Source organism: Hipposideros armiger, unplaced genomic scaffold, assembly GCF_001890085.2.
Source record: "Hipposideros armiger isolate ML-2016 unplaced genomic scaffold, ASM189008v1 scaffold_1561, whole genome shotgun sequence".
Taxonomy (NCBI): domain Eukaryota; kingdom Metazoa; phylum Chordata; class Mammalia; order Chiroptera; family Hipposideridae; genus Hipposideros; species Hipposideros armiger.
This window is the reverse complement of record NW_017732911.1, coordinates 56383-77729: the sequence shown is the minus strand read 5'-3', so window position 1 is coordinate 77729 and position 21347 is coordinate 56383. Positions and strand designations below refer to the sequence as shown.

Here is a 21347-nt window from a genome sequence, read left to right as displayed (position 1 = left end):
AGCTCCCTACAAATAAAAGTCCGGGGTCAGATGGCTTCACAAGTGAATTTTACCAAACATTTAAAAAAGAATTATTACCTATCCTTCTCAAACTATTCCAAAAAATCCAGAAGGAGGGAAGGCTCCCAAACTCTTTCTATGAAGCCATGATCACCCTGATTCCAAAACCAGACAAAGACAGTACAAAAAAGGAAAACTACAGGCTGATATCTCTGATGAACATAGATGCAACAAAATCTTAGCAAACAGAATTCACCAATATATTAAGATCATACATCATGACCAGGTGGGTTTCATCCCTAATATGCAAGGTTGGTTCAACATCCACAAATCTATTAATGTGATACACAACATCAATCAAAATCAAAATCAAAATCATATGATCATATCAATAGATGCAGAAAAAGCATTTTACAAAATACAGTAGCCATTTATGATAAAAACTCTTGGCAAAGTTGGAATAGGGGGATCATATCTCAGCATAATAAAGGCCATATATGATAAACTCACAGCTAACATCATACTCAACGGGGAAAAGCTAAAACCATTCCCTTTAAGATCAGGAACAAGACAAGGCTGTCCAGTTTCTCCACTTTTATTAAACATAGTCCTGGAAGTTCTAGCCACAGATATCAGACAAGAAAAAGAAATAAGGGCCAGCCAAGTGGCTCAGCTGGTTAAGAGCTTGCTTGGGAGCACCAGCTCAGAGCAGAAGGGCTGCAGTTCAGATCCCACATTGAGGGCCAGTGATGCTTGCCCTCTACAGCTAAGATGATGAACAACAGCTCAACCTGGAGCTGGGTTTCTGTGAGTCGCCGGCAATGGTGTAGGCTACAGCAGGGCTGCACTGGGCTGCCGTGAGCTACGTGTGTGGCTGGCAGCCAGCGTGAGCGGCTGGTAGCTGGCGTGAGCTGCCGTGAGCTGCTGTGAGCGGCTGCCCAACGACAGGCGACCTACTACCTCACCCAGGAAGAGCACAATGATCATACCATCATGGGCCAGTGAAGCGACATCCTCTACAACTAGACTGAAGAACAAAACAGCAATTTGTCTACCTGTCTGTTCCCCTTCCCTGATTCCCCAACGCTGTTACCCTCCCCCCAATTCCTCAATAAAATCTTTAAAAATAAATAAATAAAAGGCATCCACATTGGCAAGGAGGAAGTAAAACTGTCATTATACACAGATGACATGATACTATATTTACAGAACCCCAAAGACTCCATCAAAAAACTATTGGAACTGATAAATTAATTCAGCAAGGTAGCAGGATACAAAATCAATACTCAGAAATCAGTTGCATTTGTATATCAATAATACACTATCAGAAGGAGAAATTAAGAAAACAGTTCCGTTTACAATTGCTTCAAGAACTACAAAATACTTAGGAATAAATTTAACCAAAGAAGTAAAAGACCTATACTCTGAAAACTAGAAGACACTGAAGAAAGAAATAAAAGAAGATACAAACAAATGGAAAAACCTTCCATGCTCATGGATAGGAAGAATTAATATAGTGAAAATGTCCATATTGCCTAAAGCAATATATAGATTCAATGCAATTCCTATCAAATTACCTACGCCTTTTTTCACAGAAATAGAAAATATAGTCCTAAAATTTATATGGGATCAAAAAAGACCCCAAATAGCCATGGCAATCCTGAGAAATAAGAACAAAGTCAGGGGGATCATGCTTCCATACATTAGAATGTACTACAAGGCTACAGTAATCAAATCAGTATGGTACTGGCATAAAAACAGGCACATAGATCAATGGAACAGAATAGAGAGCCCAGAATTAAACCCAGGCATATACGGGCAGTTAGTCTATGACAAGGGAAGCAAGAATTTACATTGGGGTAAAGATAGTCTATTTAATAAATGGTGCTGGGAAAACTGGACTGACACATGAAAAAAAGTGAAACTGGACCACCTCCTTACTCCATATACAAGAAAAAATTCAAAATGGATTAAAGACTTAAACATAAGACCTGAGACCATAAAACTCATAGAAGAAAATATAGGGTCTAAATTTGCAGACATTACCCTGAGCAATATTTTTACTGATATATCCCTGCGGGCTAGGGAAGTAAAAGAAAAAATGAACATATGGGACTACATCAAACTTAAAAGCTTTTTCACAACAAAAGAAACCATCAATAAAACAAAAAGGAAGCGTACTAAATGGGAGAAGATATTTGTCAACGAGATATCTGATAAGGGGTTAATATCCAAAATATATAAAACGCTCATGCAATTCAACACCAAAAAAACAAACAACCCAATTAAAAAATGGGCAGAGGATATGAAGAGACATTTCTCCAAAGAGGACATACAGATGGCCAACAGGCATATGAAAACATGTTCAACGTCACTAATCATTAGGGAAATGCAAATAAAAACCACAATGAGATACCACCTTACCCCGGTCAGAATGGCTATCATCAGTAAATCAACAAACAACAAATGCTGGCGAGGCTGTGGAGAAAAGGGAACCCTGGTGCACTGTTGGTGGGACTGCAGGCTGGTGCAGCCATTATGGAAATCAGTATGGAGGTATCTCAAAAAACTGGAAATTGAACTACTTTATGACCCAGCAATTTCACTCCTAGGTATTTATCCAAAAAAACGCAAGACATTAATCCGAAAAAATATATGCACCCCTATGTTCATTGTGGTGCTATTCACAATAGCTAAGACTTGGAAACAACCGAAATGCCCATCGGTAGACGACTGGGTTAAGAAACCATGGTACATTTACACAATGGAGTATTACTCAGCTATAAAGAAGAAGGAAATAGTACCATTTGCAACAATATGGATTGAACTAGAGAACATTATGCTAAGTGAAATAAGTCAGTCAGAGAAAGACAAATACCATATGATCTCACTTATACGCGGATTCTAAAAAACTGAATAAATGAGAAATGTAAACAGAAATAGTCTCAGAGACACAGGAAAAACTGAGGGTTACTAGTTTGGAGGGAGTGGGGATGAAGGAGAAGCGGAAGAGACGAGACACTACTAATTGGTAACTACAATATGGCCTCAGGGATAGAAAAGACAGTCTGGGGAATATAATCAATAAAGTTGTAAATATTTTTTAGGGGGCCAGTTGGACTCATGTCTTGTTAAGGAGACCACTTCATAGTCGGTGTAGAGGCCTGACCACCGCACTGTATTTCTGAAGCTGATGTTAAATCATAATGTATGTCAACTATAATTATATATACATATAGTCACAGGATGTGGAGTAGAGTGTGGGAATGGAGTCAATGGAATTGTAATAGATAAGTATGACATTGGGGGTGGGAGGGCAGTGGATGGGGGGGTTGCTACTTTGTGAGGGGTGAAAAGGATAACTATTGCATTGTTCTGTACACCTGAAAATAATAATAATAATAATAATAATAAAATGCATGGCAGCTAGACTCCCCAATTGCTTTTCCTGTCATATTTAACAATGCCCAGCAAAGAATTCATGAACCCATTCCTTTCCATATGTTCAGAGGTTCGGAAAAGCATTCATGAGAATGGGGCAACCTCCCACTTGTAACTTGGGGGTGAGGCTTTGTTTATGTATCCACAGAATCCAGACCCCTAGGGCAGCATGAAGAAGACCACACAACAAGCAGAAAAGATTCTCCAGACTATGATGACTCACAAGACACCTGAGAGCCTCTTCCTAGCCACGCTCTCCGTTATCCACACCAATTCCATGTCCTCCGATCCTGTCAAGCCCAAGTAATTATCCCTTCACGTGCTCCAGCTGCTACCCCTCCTTCTTTCCTGACATCCTCACCGCTGATAATTTTAGAATGACAAAAAGGGGGAAATGTAGGGACACAGCACAAGATTACATATTGTAAGGCCCCCACTCTGAAAGGTCACAGCAGGAGGGCAACTTGGGTGCATGTCGGCAGAAGGCGGTTGGCAACGACTCAAGGCATGACATAGGAAAGGAACAGCACGTGTAGGGCCAGATAAGTAGAGATTGAGTGGGCAGGCTCAGGACGGAACCAGGAAGCTCCCTATGTACTGATTGCTTACCCCCCACACCCGTTTATCACCCGCTTATGATACAGATCCAACAAAGGGCTTTGTCTGTTTCCCTCAATAAACGGAAGGTGCGAACAACCCTCGGGGTCTTTGCCCGATCACGTCTCTGTGTACTTCTTTTCATTGTCGGCCTCATTGTGGGAAAACTGTCCCCACAACCCCACGCTTGACTTCATCCCAGATACATTCCATCTCTGAGCATCTATAAATATGTGTACTTAAGATAGATACTAAATATATCACTGTATTTGTATGTTTCTATCTTTTCTAGAAGAATATAAGCACTTTGATAGAATTATAGTTATTTTTGTATCCTGTGTTACAACCTGCATGGTAGAATATGTGAGTTCCTGCTATGTACCAGGTGTACATGGGCATCAAAGCTACACAAAGATGATTCCGTCATACCCACAAGAAGCCTTGTCTGTGAAAAAATACTAAACTAGTTTTAGTTTTATAATAAATTGTATGGGCTATCAGAGCTATAAGTAGCAAGTGCATGGGATGTAGAAGAGAGAGCATCTAAATCCTACCTTGGAGAAATGAAAACAGTGACACTGGAATTGGGTTTGAAGGATGAGGAAGTTGGAATATGGAGCAGGATGATCAGACAGAAAACAATTCTAAGACCCCAGTGTAGGCAGAGAAAAAGGCACATTAATGAGCAAAGCATGTTCAAGAAGCATCTGGTATGTTATAGATAACAATACAACATACATTGGCCGTAAGGTGGTAGGGAAAGGGAAGACAGTTGAGATAGTATCATATAGGAAGGACCTTGTATGTCATACTAAGGAGTCTTGATTTGATTATGTAGGCAATGTTAAGCCACTGAAGATTCAGAAAGACAACTATCCATAACAGTTGCTAGAAAGACAAGTATGTCATAATAATATGACACATGGGTTAGAACAATAGGGTAGCAGATACTGTATGTTAGCTCAAACTCAATACCCATTCCAATTCCCTTACTTTTTTCCTTCCTCACCATAGAAAAACATGGTTTGCCAATCTTCCTTGAGCTAAGTGTGGCTATATGACAAGCTCTGGTCAAGACATAGACAGAAATCTTCTGAGAAGGGTTCTAAAAAAGCATTTACTTTTCTGATAAATGAGTGTCAGAAGCAGCTGGTACAGAGTTTGTCCTAACCCCTCTTCCTACTTTGAATATGTATTACCCAGAGTTACAGCAGCCATTTTGTGAACATGAGGTGACAAATCAACATGTTAAAGGCCAGATTGGAAAAAGTCTGGGTCACTGATGGCACCAATGAGCCACTATGCTAACCCTGCACTGCCTAATTCCAGACTTTACATATTCTTACTTATTTATTTAAGCTACTGTTAACTGCTTTACTGTTACTTACAAGCAGAACACATTCTGAAGTAACAAAAAGCAAGACTGATGGTAGGCAGACTAACCAGGCTACTGTAATAATCCAGGAAAGTGGTGATGAAGACTTCAACAGGAGCAAGGATTAAAGAAGGTAGAATATATTTGAGAAACACAGAAATAAGGAGCGAAAGGTAGAGACAATTTGGTTTTAGGCATATTGACATTGGGGATATCTATGGGGTATAAGATGGATACAACTAATAAATAAGAAAGATAGGTCTAGAGCTCTGGAGAAATATGGGAGCTGGACATAAGTAATAAGGACATAAACAGTGTCTGAAAACTGAAGTATGTTGAATGAAAATGGGAGGGCATATAGAATGAGAAAAGAAGACTAGGAATGTAACCTGAGGAGCCTCAGCATTTAAGGGATTTAGAACAAGAGAAGAATGAAGAATAACAAGAGAAGCAGGAATAACAGAAAGCAAAGGGAGGAGTGTGTTTCAAGAAGGGAGTGGTCAAGAGTCAATAATTACAGAAAATTCAAATAGGTATAAAGGCCAGGGTGTCACAAGTTAGGAATTGAAAGGGAGGAAGAAAGTGACATTAATTACTTTTTATGAAGTATGACAATCATAGGAAGAAGAAAGAAAAGATAGCTCAAGAGGAAGAGGCAGGGATAGGGGAAGGTTTTTGTTACTGTTGTTTTTGGATAAAGAAGATCAGAAGCTATTTAGAGGTTGAGGAAAAGCAATGAGTGAAAAGAGATACCTAAGACTGAAGAGTAAACTGGATATAATATAGTATTGGACAATATGGGAAAGAATGAAATCAGGAACTCAAATAGAAGCATTAACTTTAGGAAAGGGGGATGGCATGGCTGAAAAGAGGTAAGTCTTGAAAGCAGATAGGAAGAAGTTGAGAACAGTCATGTCTAATAACTTATTTTTTTTCTCTATGCAATAGAAGACACCGTCATCTTTGGCAGGTATAGGAGGCTTGAGAATAAAAGGTCTGTAATACCTCTCTTGGGGAACAAAACAGGAAACCACCTAGGAAAAAGCAGTTTTCTGCTAAGCAGCATTGGAGGTCTCATGGAGCATATGGTCCCCTTAAATAGTTAGAGGTGTTTTGGGACATTTAAAAGGAGTTAACATTAATAAAACAGAGACAAAGCCAAGCGCCAAGTGTCATAAAATATGAATATTTTATTACAGCTCTGGAAATGAAAAAAGGAGGGTAGTAGGGAACACATCCTTCTACACACCATTCTTTTTAGCTGATATTAATTACAAAAAGCTAAAGCAAATATATATGTGCATAAGTATTTATATATATACACATACATATTTTTTCAGATTTTAATCTCATAAATGTTCATATATATTTTTAATAACACCCTTAAAAAGCACCAAGTGTATCCCAATACTACTACCTCTGCCTCTTCACCAATCATTTGATATTCTTTGGATTATATTCACCATGATTTAATCACTTATGTCATTGGTCAAACTATACATTAGAAGATTAAGGGAAAAACTTGCTTTAAGTTATACTCTATGCAACAGAGTTACCCATTACATGATTCTTTTCATCACCATTTGCAACGTCACACATCTTGTAGTACTCTATGCAGACTATTTCAGCTTCTCGTGCTGTACATATCTACATCTTCTGGATGGGACTGCCCGTGATCCATGAGCTTGGGGTCAGGCATAAACTGTGTAGCACCTGATAAAGTATTAAAATGAAAAAAAAATAGTCACTCATTTAACAAATGTATTTTTGGTACTGGAAATACAGGAATAAAAATAGCAGATAAAAATCTCTGCTAGCACAGACTTCATCTTGAAGTCGGGTGAGACACACAATAAATTAAAGATATATCAGATGGTGGTAAGCGCTACACAGAAAAATAAAACAGGGAGGAGCATATGAAGTACTGGGGTAGTTTGCAAATTTAAATAGGGTGACCAGGAAAGCCTTCTAGAAAAGTATTTGAGCAAAGAACTGAAGGAGGTAAGGGTGTGAGCCCTGTAGATCTCTGAGGGAAATGCGTTATAGGAGGAGAAGCAAGCAAGTATAATGGAGCTGAGGGATGTTTGAAGAAACATAAAATGGGCAATACAGCTAGACAGAGTAGGTAAGATGTGGTGATGGTGGGTGTAGTGAGAGTGATAAGAGACATGATCAGAAAACAATGGAGTGCTAGGCCACAAAGGGCCATAGTAAGGTTTTTCTCTTTTTAATTTAAGTGAAATGAGGAATACTGGGCAGCTTTGAGTAGAGTGACGTGATCTGTTTTTGTAAAGATCACTTTTGGCTATGTGGAGAAGAGACTATAGGGGAACAGGTCTGAAAGCAGGGTAACCAGAAAGCTACTGCACTACTCCAGGAGAAAGATGGCTGATGGCTTTCATTAGGGCAGTAGCAATAGAGGTGGTGAAAAGGGACTGGAATATGGATAACTTCTGAAGGTAGAATGGACAGATTTCCTAAATGGACTAAATATGTTGTCTGAGAAACTCTTTAACTTGAGAAACTTCAAGAATGGAGTTGACATTTACTATGGTAGGGGAAAATGTGGGAGAAGCATGTTTGGGGGAAGGCAAATCAAGTGTTAACTTTTGGCTGTTAAATTTAAATGGCTAAATAAACATCTGAGCACAAATGTTGAGTAAGCAGCTAGAAATGTGAATCTGTAGAGTTCAGGAGAGGTCTGGGCTGGTTTATAAATTTTACAGTCCTAGCCTGTATATGGCATTTAAATCTATGGGACTTATAAAATCATCTAGTGCGTCAGAGAAGAGGTCTAAGGAATGAGCCCTTTGGATACTCCAACTTTTTGAAGTTAAGATTAGGAGAATGTAGCAGAGGAGACTGAAAAGGAACAGCTAATCAGTGAAGAGAACCAAGAGCAAGTTGTGTCCAATAGGCCAAGTGAAGAGAATGTTTCAAGGAGGAGGAAGTACTCATTTGTGTTAAAAGTTACTAATGGACTTCGTAAGATGGAGATTGAGAATAGATCCCTGGATTTGGCAATGTGTGGATCAACAGTGATGCTGATAAGCTTGACTGTGTGCCAGGCAAGATGCTATGTTATTTTCATGCATTATCTTGCAATACCACCATGAGATACACGATATTTTTATATTATCCTTGTTTTACAGATAAAAAAGTTTTCATTTAGAGAGGTTAAGAAAGTTGACCAATGTCACTCAGTTGATAAGTGGTAGAGCCAGGACTGAATTCAGATTTATCTGACCCCCAACACAACAACCCTAGTTCTTCTGTAAAATGGGAATTAGAAAAGTAACAATGTCATACAATTGCTTTTAATATTCAATAAAATAATGTGCACAAAGTTCTACATATAATACCCTGTGCATAGTAAGTAGGCAAGAAACTATTTTTATATTTACTTTAAGACATAAAACATATTTTCCAGAAATTTGTTTTTATTTCCAATGTTTTACAAAATCTGATTCATTTTAAAATGGTTTCATTACATTTTGGGAGACACACCTTTTTTTCCATAGAGAAATTTAATTTCTAGTTTTATGATGAAAACAAAGAGGACAAATAGATTTACATACAATGATTTATTTTACACATATCTTTGTAGAAATATTTTCTATTTTATAAAGTGTTACATACCTATATGTAATTTCACCATCAAATATATTAAAAACAACAACAATATATTAAAAACGATCACTAGTAATCACTATCCAGGACACTAACACAGTTTTCTATAGGACACAGACTCTTAACCTTAGGGGGTCTGTCGATAAAATTCATGTGATCTATGAACTTGGATGTGGAAAATTTGTCTTTATTTTCATTAACCTCTGGCTAAAAATGAACATTTTCTTCAATTATGAATGTCGGCAACAAACCACAATAATATTAACAGTACCTCAGATTCTGTCACTAATAGAAATCACAGATATTTTCATATCACACTGGAATTGTCGTTATCTTGAAATATTAAAAGTTACTACTACTTCAAAATTATGGACTTTATTAGATATTTTGCTAGATATTATTGTTTAATACATTTAAAGAGGCTCATAAATCACTGTATTTTATTTTATGCATTTAAAAACATTATTCTGAGAAAAGGTCCATAGCACACAAAAAAGGTTAAGAAACTGAGTGGTTCTGCCTGTTCCTTTCTCAAGTGTATCTTTACTGCCACCTGGTAGCAGTCTTTGTTCAGTACAAGTGAAACGTGTACCACAAAATAGTTTTATCAGACATACTATAGTTAAGCATGTGATAATTATTTTATATAAGTCTGAATGTATCTAATTTGTTTAATGATGTCCATCAATTGACTAAGTTCTCTAACACTTCTACTCATTTCCTTAAATTCTTGTCCAAAGTCTGGTCAAAGATTCAGCTCACCCAAATTTGAAAGGTCCCTTTTCCTTTAGATCTCCACTTCTCAAAATTTGTTGAAAGGCTTCAAATATTTAATTTATCCCCATAGCTTATGCCAGACATTAAGTAGAGGAATATTCATGGAGAATTCCCAATAGATCTTTCCCTATAATTACCTGCTTAGAGGCCTCACCACTGGAGATTGAGATTTATGATTCTTAGGAAGAGTGAATTTTAGAAGAAAAGAAACAAGTAATTGTGATTAGCCTAGGTCATTTGATTTCTGCCTTTTTTAAAAGATTCATCTCATGCTTTTCTGAGTAATTAAAAGAGTATATCTTTCTTCTTAGAATTTCTTCATCCCTTGATCTGATCAAGGGCTCTCTATACTCCCAAAAGATTAGCCATCATAAAACTCCTCTTGAATCTCAATCCCCTAATCATTATAATCCCCTAGTAATTATAAGGAATAAAGAAGTTCAAATTTATAAAACAGCAATGAATTATTGTCTCAAATAGCCATTAGGTGATATCTGTTCACTGATAATTTAGTTCACACATTATCTCCTTTATATTTCAAGCAAGTTAGTTACAAAAAATGGGACACATATCAGTAATAAATTGCTGAATGAGGTTAAAATTGTAGAAATTCTACTTTTGTTTCTTTTGTATAAAGTTGGGATGATATCCAGCATTCACCTTCTCCGTATTTGAAACACTTAAAGATACTAGTTACTGCAAAGTACTTTCTCACACTTTATTCTTTCTATTCTTTTTTCTCTGTGGTTCAGTTTGGCTATTTTCTGTTGACCTTTATGAGTTATTTGTTTCTGTCCTCTCTTGTATATACAGTCTGCTGTTAAACCCATCCAATGAGTTCTTAATTTCAGGTACTATATTTTTCACTTCTAGAATATGCACTTGATTTTTAATAGATTCCAATTTTCTGAGAAATTCTCCATCTTTTCATCCATTTTGTTCATGTTTTCTATTTAAGATATTAATCATAGTTACTTTAAAGTCCTTTTCTGTTAACTTCAATATTTAGATCACCTGTGGGTCTGTTTTGTTTTTTCCTCTTTTGATTGTCAGTCACATTTTCCTGACTCTTTGCATGACTAGTATTTTGTTTGTTTGTATGGTAGACACTGTCTAAAAGAACTGTGGAAGCTCCACATGGTATCTTCTAGGAGAGCTGGAACCCTTTTCCTCTTTTAGGAAGGGTAAAGTGCTTATCTCAAGCCAATCAGGCATTGAGCTGAGTTGCAGTTTTAGAAAGCATTGTCAACCTCTGGTTCCTCCCTGTTCTTCAGGTATGGCACTCCCAAGCTTCTGATTGAGAGTCTGGAGAGTTTCTGTCTCCCTCACATTACAAGGCTGTAGGGAATTCAGTGTTGCCCTTCAGAGGTTTTGAGATTGGCTATTTAGTCTCCTGATCCATAAGAAACCTGGCAAATATTATGAGGGGGAGATGAGATAAGTCACGCATGCATGGCACACCTCGTCACTCTAAAACAGGAATCAGCAAACTTTTTCTGCAAAGGGTTAAGGAGTAAATATTTTTGACTTTGTAAACCATAAGATCTCCATTGCAGCTACTCACCTCTGCCATTGTACTGTGAAAACAGCCAAAGATTCACAAATGAACAAGTGTGGCTGTGTTCTAATAAGACTTCATTTATGGAAACTGAGATTTGAATTTCATATAATTTCTACTTGTCACAGAATATTTTTCTTTTGATTTTTTTCAACCATTTAAGTCATGTAGAAATTATTCTTGCCTTGTGGAATGTACGAAAACAGGTGGTGAGCCAGGTTTGGTGCAAGGGCCAGAGTTTGCCAATCTCTGCTTTAGAGGGGCATTAATCCTGTGAGACTGAGATTTCACCCTGCTTTCATCAGATTTTAAAGAGGTCCATGTCACCAAATTTCTAAATTTGCGATTTCCAAAGTACATAATTTTCACCATAAATGTATATGGGTGATAAAGAACAACCAAACTCATATTCAGAGCCATGATATGTAGTTTGACAGTTCACTCAATCTATCCTGTATAGTGATAACTGGTGGCCATGGCTAGTCTCCCTAGCTAAGTAATATGCTCCCAAATTGCGCTCAATGAAAATAAATTTGTTTATTGGCAGAATGGCTAATTTCTCTAGGCAAATAATAATAATACCTTCTAATATTCATTGAGAACTTAGTATGTGCCTGACATTGTAATTTACATGCAATATTGCATTTCATCCACACAACTATGTGAGAAAAACACTAATATCACCCCCATTTTATGGATGAGGAGACGGGCTTGAGGTATTAGATAACTTGCCACAGGTAATAGAACTAGTATAAGTTGGATCTATAATAGGATTCAGATCCAGGTCTTATTCCAAAATCTGTGCTCATAATCACTACTGTTTCTCATGTTTGGACCCCTGGGACTGCATGTGAAATACAGAATGGTAGAAATGATGAATCCCAAAGGTCTACTGTATAATCAACTCTGAATGATCTATAAGGATGAATAGTACTAGCATACATATCTCTCTTCTCTACATGTCTCCTTAGAATGCTTTTCATACCACATTACCCATGACAGGCAGGTACAGGGTTCCAGAACCCAGATATGTGAAGAAAAGACATTGGCTAGGGATGCTTTGGTCCCACTGTTAAGCTGTAATGTATTTCATTTCCACTAAGATACTCTGGAATTGACAGGCATTTGGAAAAATGACTGGATATATTATATACTTGTTGGACAATGTGGTCAACTATGGATTAGGCAGAGTGTAAAAACTGTGTAACTTATCTTTATTAAAAAGGAGAGGTGACCGAGGAAAAGAGTAAAACTCAAATCAGGTTTGGTACTCAGTGACAGCTTTTATAATGATTAGTGAGAGAGGAGGAGGCTGAAATTAGAGACTAAGCTCTGGTTTTAAATTAGATAATCTATACACAACAGAAAGGGCTTGGACTTTGGTGTCAGGAAGATCTAGTCTATAAACACAATTCTGCTACTCATAAGCTGTATAATCTTGGGCAAGTTACTTAAGTTCCCTGAGTCTCCACCTCTTCATCATAAAATGATTATAATTACATATACACCAGAGGTTATTTCTGTTTTGTTTTGCTTTGCTTTGCTCTTTGGGTGAGGACTGAATAACATGTTTACAGCTCTTTGCACCACAGAGAAGGCGCTCAATAAGGGGCACCTGATAATGAAATAGTATCATTATGTCCTAATTCTTTACCTCTGAGTTGGTCCTATTTCCTTTGCAATAAGAAAACTTAATGGGTAATACCATTGTCATTGTAGAGACAGACAAATCCATGGAGCCAGTGACTAGAGTTTATGTGAATACATACTAAAATAGTATTAAACACTCTATTATCTTCTTTTTGATCATAGTAAAACCATTGTAGTATTTGCCCAGAAAGTATAATTTCCACTATTTGGTCCCACAAAGTATTAATTTCCAGTATCTAATACTAGCAAAATTACTAGTATTATAATTGGTGCTATTCTTACTATTTGATGTTGAAAGTTCTCCTGGTATCTAAACTAAATAAAACTGACAGTGGAAGCTAAGACTGACAGCACAAGAAATGGGAAGCTGATATTCTTCTATGCAGATGTGATTCATATTTATAGCCTGTACATTGAAAGAATAGCCTGTATATATTCGGAAAGGCACCTTTTTCTCCACCTGATTAAAAAACTCACATTTATGAAGCGGTATTAAATGCTTCATTCACCCAACCTGAGTGCTTCTCTATACCCCACATGCAAAGATGTCTATTATAAACTATGTCGCAATTAGAAAAAGTCCCAGGTACCTGAGTACCTCGTGACCTAAAAAGATATACAGACAGATATGAAAAGACAAAACAGTTAAGAAGAGAACTCATAGTTCAAACTAGTAATTATAATATTATAAAATTATCTAAGAAAAGAATGAAAACAAAACTGAACTATGCAAACAAACCTGAGGTGGATTCTGATTTGGTCTTTTTTTCAGAGCTGAGTTCTGTTGGCAAAGCCACTGGGTGTTTCAGGTCGTGAGTTGTTTTTGCAGGTATTTCTATTTCAGCAGAGCTTCCTAGCTGTTTACCAAAAAGATTTTTTCCTTCATAAGTAAACCATTTCACTAAAAGAATAAAATAGCTTATAAAATTGTAGCATGCAAAGGTAGTATATTCCTTCATCTATATTCACTCTATCCTTGACCTCTGTCCAGGACTCCCATTACAAGCCAACACCCACCCAAACAAAACTCAATGCCCACCGTTTTGGTCCACTTAAACACTACCTTAGTTTTTTCTTTAGGTTCAGGAAGTGACTCTTTTTTGTTGTTTTTTGTCCACAGTGATTTAACTGCTTCATAAACTTGCTGGCTTGTAGCATATGCCTTTTTCCCAGTTACCTAATTAAAACAAAACATGAGTCAAAAACCTATTTTTAAAAGTTAAAATAACAAATATTTAAAAATTTATGTCAGGTATTTTATATTAACACCCAGGTCAGAATCAAAAGTAAAGACATACATTTCTAGGTGATGTAACACAAAGCCCCATTTTCCAAGTCTTATATGAAAAATTATTTGCTTCATGTAAAAGGCTAAAAATATATATTAGTATAAAACCAAGATTGAGTCTGAATGTAAACTGTGGACTTTGGGTGCCAATGATGTGTCAACGTAGGTTCATCAATTTTAACAAATGGACCACTCTGGTGGGGGATGATAATGGAGGAGACTGGGCATGTGTGGGGACAGGGGGTATACTGGAAATCTCTGTACATTTCCCTCAATTTTGTTGTGACCTAAAATTGCTCTAAAAAAATGAAATCTTAAAAATGTATAGCTTGCATTCCCAGTGTGAATTTAAAACTATGTCTATGTAATAGGAGGTTGGGAAAGACAGTTTGAGATAAAAAGAGTTATCTGAGAAAATGCAAGATGCTACAAAGTTAATCCTTTTGCTTAAATTTTTATGGTGCTTTTTCCAGTCATAAAGAAAAAGCATCAATGTACTTCTACAGAGAATAATACTTTTTTTTGGTAGAAACATGAATTAAAAAATGAACTACACGGGTTCCATTCCGGACCTGAGCTGAGCTGCCGCTGAGCGGCCAACAGGTGGCAGGATGGCCCAGTCTAAAAAAAAAAGAACTACAAACACTAAAGCAGAGGCTAGGTTGCTCACTGAATTCCCGAAGCTGCTGTTAAACTTTCATTGATCTCTTTCTGTTTGAAAAAATCTTCTGATTTCTTCTTTCTATTCTTTTCCCATCCTTTTCTTCCTTATAGTTAAAGTAATTTTAATAGGTTTTGGTTTTTCAAGTTTTTTGTTTTTAAAGATGTTTTGGGGAGTTTTCTATAAACATATACTTTTAAAAACCTATGTTTTCCTTCCTTAAATAGAAACATTTTTATTGTTTTTGCTAAGTATATACCTACACTTAAGAAAAAAATCAATCAATCCACCAGAATAAAGTCCTCTTCCTCTCCCAAGTGCAATCTTTGTTAATAGATGTGTAGAACTTTTTCCTGAATTTTTACTCTTCTATGTCCATTATATATGCACACACACAATAGCTTTTTAAAACAAATGGAATGTAGATACTTATAGATCTACTAAAGAAGGATGAAGTAGATCTATATGCAATGACATGGATAGAAGTCCGTGATGAACCACTGAATTGAAAATGGAGATTAGAGAATAGATTATATACTACTATCTCAATTATGTTTTAAATTAAATTTTAAAATAAACCGCACACATATACACTTAGTTTTTTTAAACAGAAATGAGATCATACTATAAATATTTGATTTTATTTTTTTAAAAGCTTAACTATTATCAGAGATGTTTCCCTATCAGTTTATATACCAGATCTTCTTAATAGCTGCATAGCTAATATTCTATTAGAAGATATGTAATAATTTGTTTTAAAAATCCCCTATTGATAGGCATATTGGAATTATGACTTATTTACCAATTCCCTTGTAATAGGCATATGGGATATTTCCTTTTTTTGGCAATAACAAGCATGCTTCGATGAGCATCCTTACACATACATCTGGGACCATAGACCCTTGTGCAGTTTCCTTGGGTCAAATTCCTAGTTGTGAAATATCTGGGTTAAAGATTTTATAAATTTTAATTTTTGATAACATTGCCACATTGCCTCCAGAAAGTCAGTGATATACTGCAGCAATTCACACTCCCACCAAGAGTATACATTTGTTTTCCTAACCCATTTACCAACAGCAGTATTATGAATCTTTTAAATCTTTGTCAAATTGAAAGGCTAACAACCAGTATCTAAATGATCCTTTAAATTTGCATTTGTTTGATTGCTGATGAAATTAAGCATGTTTCATATATCAGGCCATTTATGTTTCTTATTTTGTGGATTGCTTGTTCATATACTTTCTTCATTTTCCTAGAGGGCATTCAATTCATCTTTCTCCTATCAATTTATAGGAGCTCTTAATATATGAAAGATATTATTAAGTCTTTTGTTATAAATGTAGCAAATAGTTTTCCCAGTTTTTCACTTATCCATTAACTTTGTGTATGGTACATTGCGATCAACAGAAATGTATTTATTTTGATGTAGTAAAATACATACTTTTTTTCTTGGATGGCTTCGGGATTGTTTTGCTTAAGAAGGCCTTTCCTATCTCAAGATTATACAAATATCCCTTTTTTTCTTTTAATATTTTTATAGCATATTTTATGATTAGATCTTTATTCCACTTGGAATTTATTTTTGCAGCATATTTGGTAAAGGTCTAAGTATTTTTAAAAAAACATGATTATTCCAACGCATTTCTTGAATAATCCATCCTTTCTTCACATACTGATCTAAAATGCCACCTTTACCATACCCTTCCCTTTCCCTACAATGTATATAAAGACAAACTCAATATATTTGGTTTTGAACATTCTCTTTTGTTCTCTTGGGCTATTTTACTGTCTATCTATAGCTTAGTATAGTTATCAATACATGGTAGATGGACAAAAAATACTAGTTGAATGAATGTCATATTCCCTCCAAATCCAGGAATTTTGTAAGAACTGAATTAAATTTATAAATTTGGGAACACTTGCCACCGTATAGTATTGAGTCCTTTCATCCAGAAACAAGATATACCTCTAAATGTATTCAAGTTAAAAAAAAAAGGCCCTTTAGTAAAGTTTAGTATTTTAAAAAATAAGTCTTAAAACATTATTTGATGAATTTATTCCTAGATGCTTTATAGTTTTCAAAGACATGTTACTTGTTACTCTTTACAAAAGTTAAAAATGGAAATATTGTGAGGAAAAATAGAAAAAGCAAAGAGTAATCCCATATCGAAGTATATTTCCAAAATGGTGACTAACTGGAGTGTGACTTTTATTTCTCAAAAAACCTTCTGGACTACTGTTCCATAACCCTTTTTTACATCATAGACCCCTTAGAGAATCTTTTGAAACGTATGGGCCCTTTCCTTCAGAGAAATACACATACAGTACATGAGCTCTCACCTGACATCCTTTTAAGAGATGTGTGATTAATTAAAATGTTTTAAAAATTTATAAAGATGTTCATAGAATGCTGAATATTAATCATCAGTAGATACTCTCCAATATGCCCAAGTACTATCTTTCACAAGTGATTTCTACGCTTACCAAGAATAAGTTGTATTTGTTTCCAAATCTCTATGTTTCCAAGTTTTACTATAATTAAACAACTTAAATGTAACTTAATAGGATGAAATATGAGTATGAAGACCACTGTTGTGTCTAGGAAAATTAAGCTAAACACTTTGTGAAGAACATACAATATGATATATAGATGGTGTATTACAGAATTGTACACTTGAAACCTATGTAACTTTACTAACTATTGTCACCCCAATAAACTTTAATTAAAACATAACAATAACTGCTGTCCTATTAGAAGTGGGCAACACAACTGTAAAAGGCTAGGAGAAATAATAAAAGTCTAAGAGGATTCTACTCTCATATTATTTAAAAAATGTTTTTAAGTGTTCACTCTATTAAAAAAACCTAAACTGAAAACAGCAGAAGACATATTACAGATATGTAAGATATGTAACATACAGATATGTAACTATACAACAGATGCTATGGATATTCAGCTAGGAGACCCATGCTCATAGAAAAGCCCTACTTCAAAAGAGAGAAAAATGAACACATTTGTTTTAATTTGAAATAAAATATTTAGGGTATATATTTAAGATTTTTAAAAAACTCCCTGCTGTAACATTTTTGATTACTTGTTAACTATTGGTCCTGATAATATCAAATTAGAAGGTTTCTATTATATATTCTATTTTATATATATATATATATATATATATATACACAATTTTTCATAGTTTCTGGCATGGGAGTCAGAGATTCTCTGAAGTCCCTCATGGATCTCAGGTTAAGAAACCATATTTTGCTCATATAAACAGACACAGACACACACACACACACACACACACACAGACACACACACACACACAGACACCATTATATCTTATACAAATATGTATTTATATCTAATATATGATAAATATATATCTAATATATCAGACATAATAGGCTCTACCAAATGTTACATATGACATTGTTACATGACAGTTAAAGGAAAAGCAAAGGTCTCAACTCTAGAAATTTAAGTAACAATCATTAATTAACCATAGAAGAACTTTTAGGAGCTCATATTAATATCTCTTTTATCATAGAAATTTTTATTGAAAGCAGGAATTCTTTTCTTTTTTCCTTCTTTCAAAGTAAAATTAAACAATATTCTATCATATTAACACTGATTTTTTTTCTGAATGGAAGAATATCAGGTGGTTAATTGTTTTTTTTTTGTTCTATACTTTTCTGTAATGCTTTAATCATTTAAGGATGAGGAGGTACCAATTTTACTAAAAAACAAATATGAAGTCATTATTCTAAACATGAAGACATTATTCTAAACAAACAAACAAACAAAAAGAATCAGTGGTAGCATCATGTACTGGGAAGAGAAATGGACAGGAAGTACACCACCTGAAGCTGAACTGAACCCTAGGCTAATCAATTACTGTGAAGCTTCTCTGGGCTAGTTTCCTTACTGGTAAATGAGAAAATGAGAAAGTTGAATGTAATGAGCTCAAAGGTTTCTTTCAGCACTAACATTATATGAATTGAAGTGGCTAATTCCTATGTAAATTTTAACAAAGATTAAAAAAATAAATGTAGCATTTTATCCATCAATTAGCTCAAATATAACTAGATTTAATGCATAATGCTCTTTTCCTTTGCTATAAGCTTTTATAGTTTGATTACATTACAAACTACATAGAGCACTATATCCTTGACATTCTTAAAATACTGAATAGGCAGTTTTGTCTACATCAATTATTAAAGAGATGTAGTGATGATAATATAAGTACAGAAAGTCCTTCTGGTAACACTACACAAAGCTTCAAGTACGAGGGAGAAATATTAAATGATAGTAATTAAGGGAAGAAGGAAAGGAAGAAAAAACTGCATATCCCAAAGCTCTCTTCAATCTGAATACATGTTAAAAGTAAAATACAATACCAATACAAGCTGTTCAAATTATTAGCAGAATATGGATCTGTGGGTAAGCTCACAAGGAAACGATGAAACAACTATAACATGGATTTTCATGGAAAGTATTACTTAGTTCCAAATGGCTTCAAAACTGAGTTTGTATATGTGTATTTTTTTTTTTTACTTTCAGAAGCTTTTGTTATCTTGTCTGGGTATCTATCAAATGGCTGTTTCTTGCATTATGTTAATCTGCTGAACTGGCAGCTGCCAGCACGTATAATTTTCTGTTAAAAATTGAATTTTACGTCACTCTACAATAGAGCGGTATTTATCCCCATGAATTCTAATGAATTGTCTCTGAGTTTAATCCCCAAACCAGCATTTATATTGTTGAATTATATTTAAACAAATTCATCCTATTTATTTGTGATGATCATATAGTTAGAAATGACATTTAGCATGCTGAGATGCTAATGTGATTTTGCCAACATAAGAGTTGATACCAACTATATTTCTCTGAAAAATGTTGCAGGTGGTGCATGATATTTAAATATGGTCACGCTGAGAGTTTAAACAAATACTGAAATGTAGCCATCATTTAAAAAAGAACTTACCTTTGCAATTATTACTGACTGAACTGGGTAACAAACAGTTGCTCCTAAAGTGGCCAGTCCCAGTGGATAAACAATTTTCTTAAATTTAGAACCTATGAAATTCAAACAAACTATTAAACTCCTAACAGATGCTACAAGAAACTTGATGCTTTTATAACTTTAATATTCTCTTTGTTCCCTTTTAAGCCATCATCCTATGTCAAATTACTCTTTAGGTAATAATATCAATCAAGATGTAGCTAAAATGTCCTTAAGGATCACAATTCAAGTAATACCCCTTAATTGTCATATCCAATTTAAGAAAAGTATTCTCAATCTACCATGATAATTACCTACACAAAGGGGATTGATGATCTCCTTTTTTAAAACTATGTATTTTTTTCATGTCTTAAACAATGTTAACCTGAAATGGACTTTCTTTTACATCTTTTTTTTATTTAAGTATTTAGGAAGGTGAAAGATCCAACTAACTAATTAGCTAAGGACTTTAAATGGTACTCCTTCATGTCATTGATTTAGAATACAGAAATAATAATGTAATAATTGCAAGTAATTTGAGATAATTAATTCACTTCTAAAAGTATCTTAACTACACATCTAAGGATCATTTTCAAACTTTTTTTGACAGCAAAATCATTTTCCAAAAAAATCTCACAAATAGAATCTCACTAGGAACTTCATACATGAAACCTATAAACTTGAAGCTACTCTGGTTAAAGAGGGAAGCCCAGCATTGAGCCCTACCTGCATGGCTTTTCCCTTTTTCCCATACCAACCCTAAACACTTCCATGGAACCCTAGGTTCTGTACAAGTTTGAAACCCACCACGCTCATCCAGAGCCTAGTTCCAACAGACTGTTGGTTTGAAACAATATGTATCTTAAATGCTTGTCTCGGTACCTGGAGTCTGTAAATCTGATTTGGGCAATTAGATGATGGAATTTCTAATTGGGGCAAGTACTTTTATTCTCTGGAACAGCTCTTATAACTCTTCATTTAAAAATAATAGTAGGGATAGGTAAAAGGGTTAGAAAGTACAAATTAGTAATCACAATATAGCCATGGGAGTATGAAACACAGTTTGGGGAATACAATGAATAATGTTGTAAAGATTTTATAGGGGATCAGGTGGGCACTTCTCTTATTAGGGAGACCACTTCATGGATGGTATAGATGCCTGACCACAGCACTGTACACCTGAAGCTGAATACTGAATGTCAATTATATATACAGTAATACCTTGGTTTGCGAGCATAATTCATTCTGGAAACAAACTACTCTTATTGCAAGACATTGCTCTTTTACCAAGTTAAAATGTATTAGAAATGTTTGCTCATCTTGCAGAACACTCACAAACCAAGTTACTAGCAATCCAAGGTTTT

The 21347-nt window shown here is 35.1% G+C and overlaps 1 protein-coding gene across 4 annotated transcripts in view; it reads right to left on the bottom strand.

The window, feature by feature from the left end:
• Positions 1–6583: 6583 nt before the first annotated feature.
• APOOL (apolipoprotein O like) overlaps positions 6584–21347 on the bottom strand; it is a 57050-nt gene continuing 42286 nt past the window's right edge. For 3 of the 4 annotated variants that reach the window (XM_019634261.1, XM_019634262.1, XM_019634260.1), the window contains exons 6-9: positions 19966–20057; positions 14092–14205; positions 13768–13885; positions 6964–7126 (exon numbers count right to left, since the gene is read on the bottom strand). In XM_019634261.1, coding sequence (XP_019489806.1) covers positions 7038–7126; positions 13768–13885; positions 14092–14205; positions 19966–20057 — 413 coding nt within the window. In that variant the 3' untranslated portion in view covers positions 6964–7037. Of the gene's footprint in view, positions 7127–13767; positions 13886–14091; positions 14206–19965; positions 20058–21347 lie in introns of all 4 variants that reach the window. The other variant, XM_019634264.1, reaches the window with a different exon arrangement.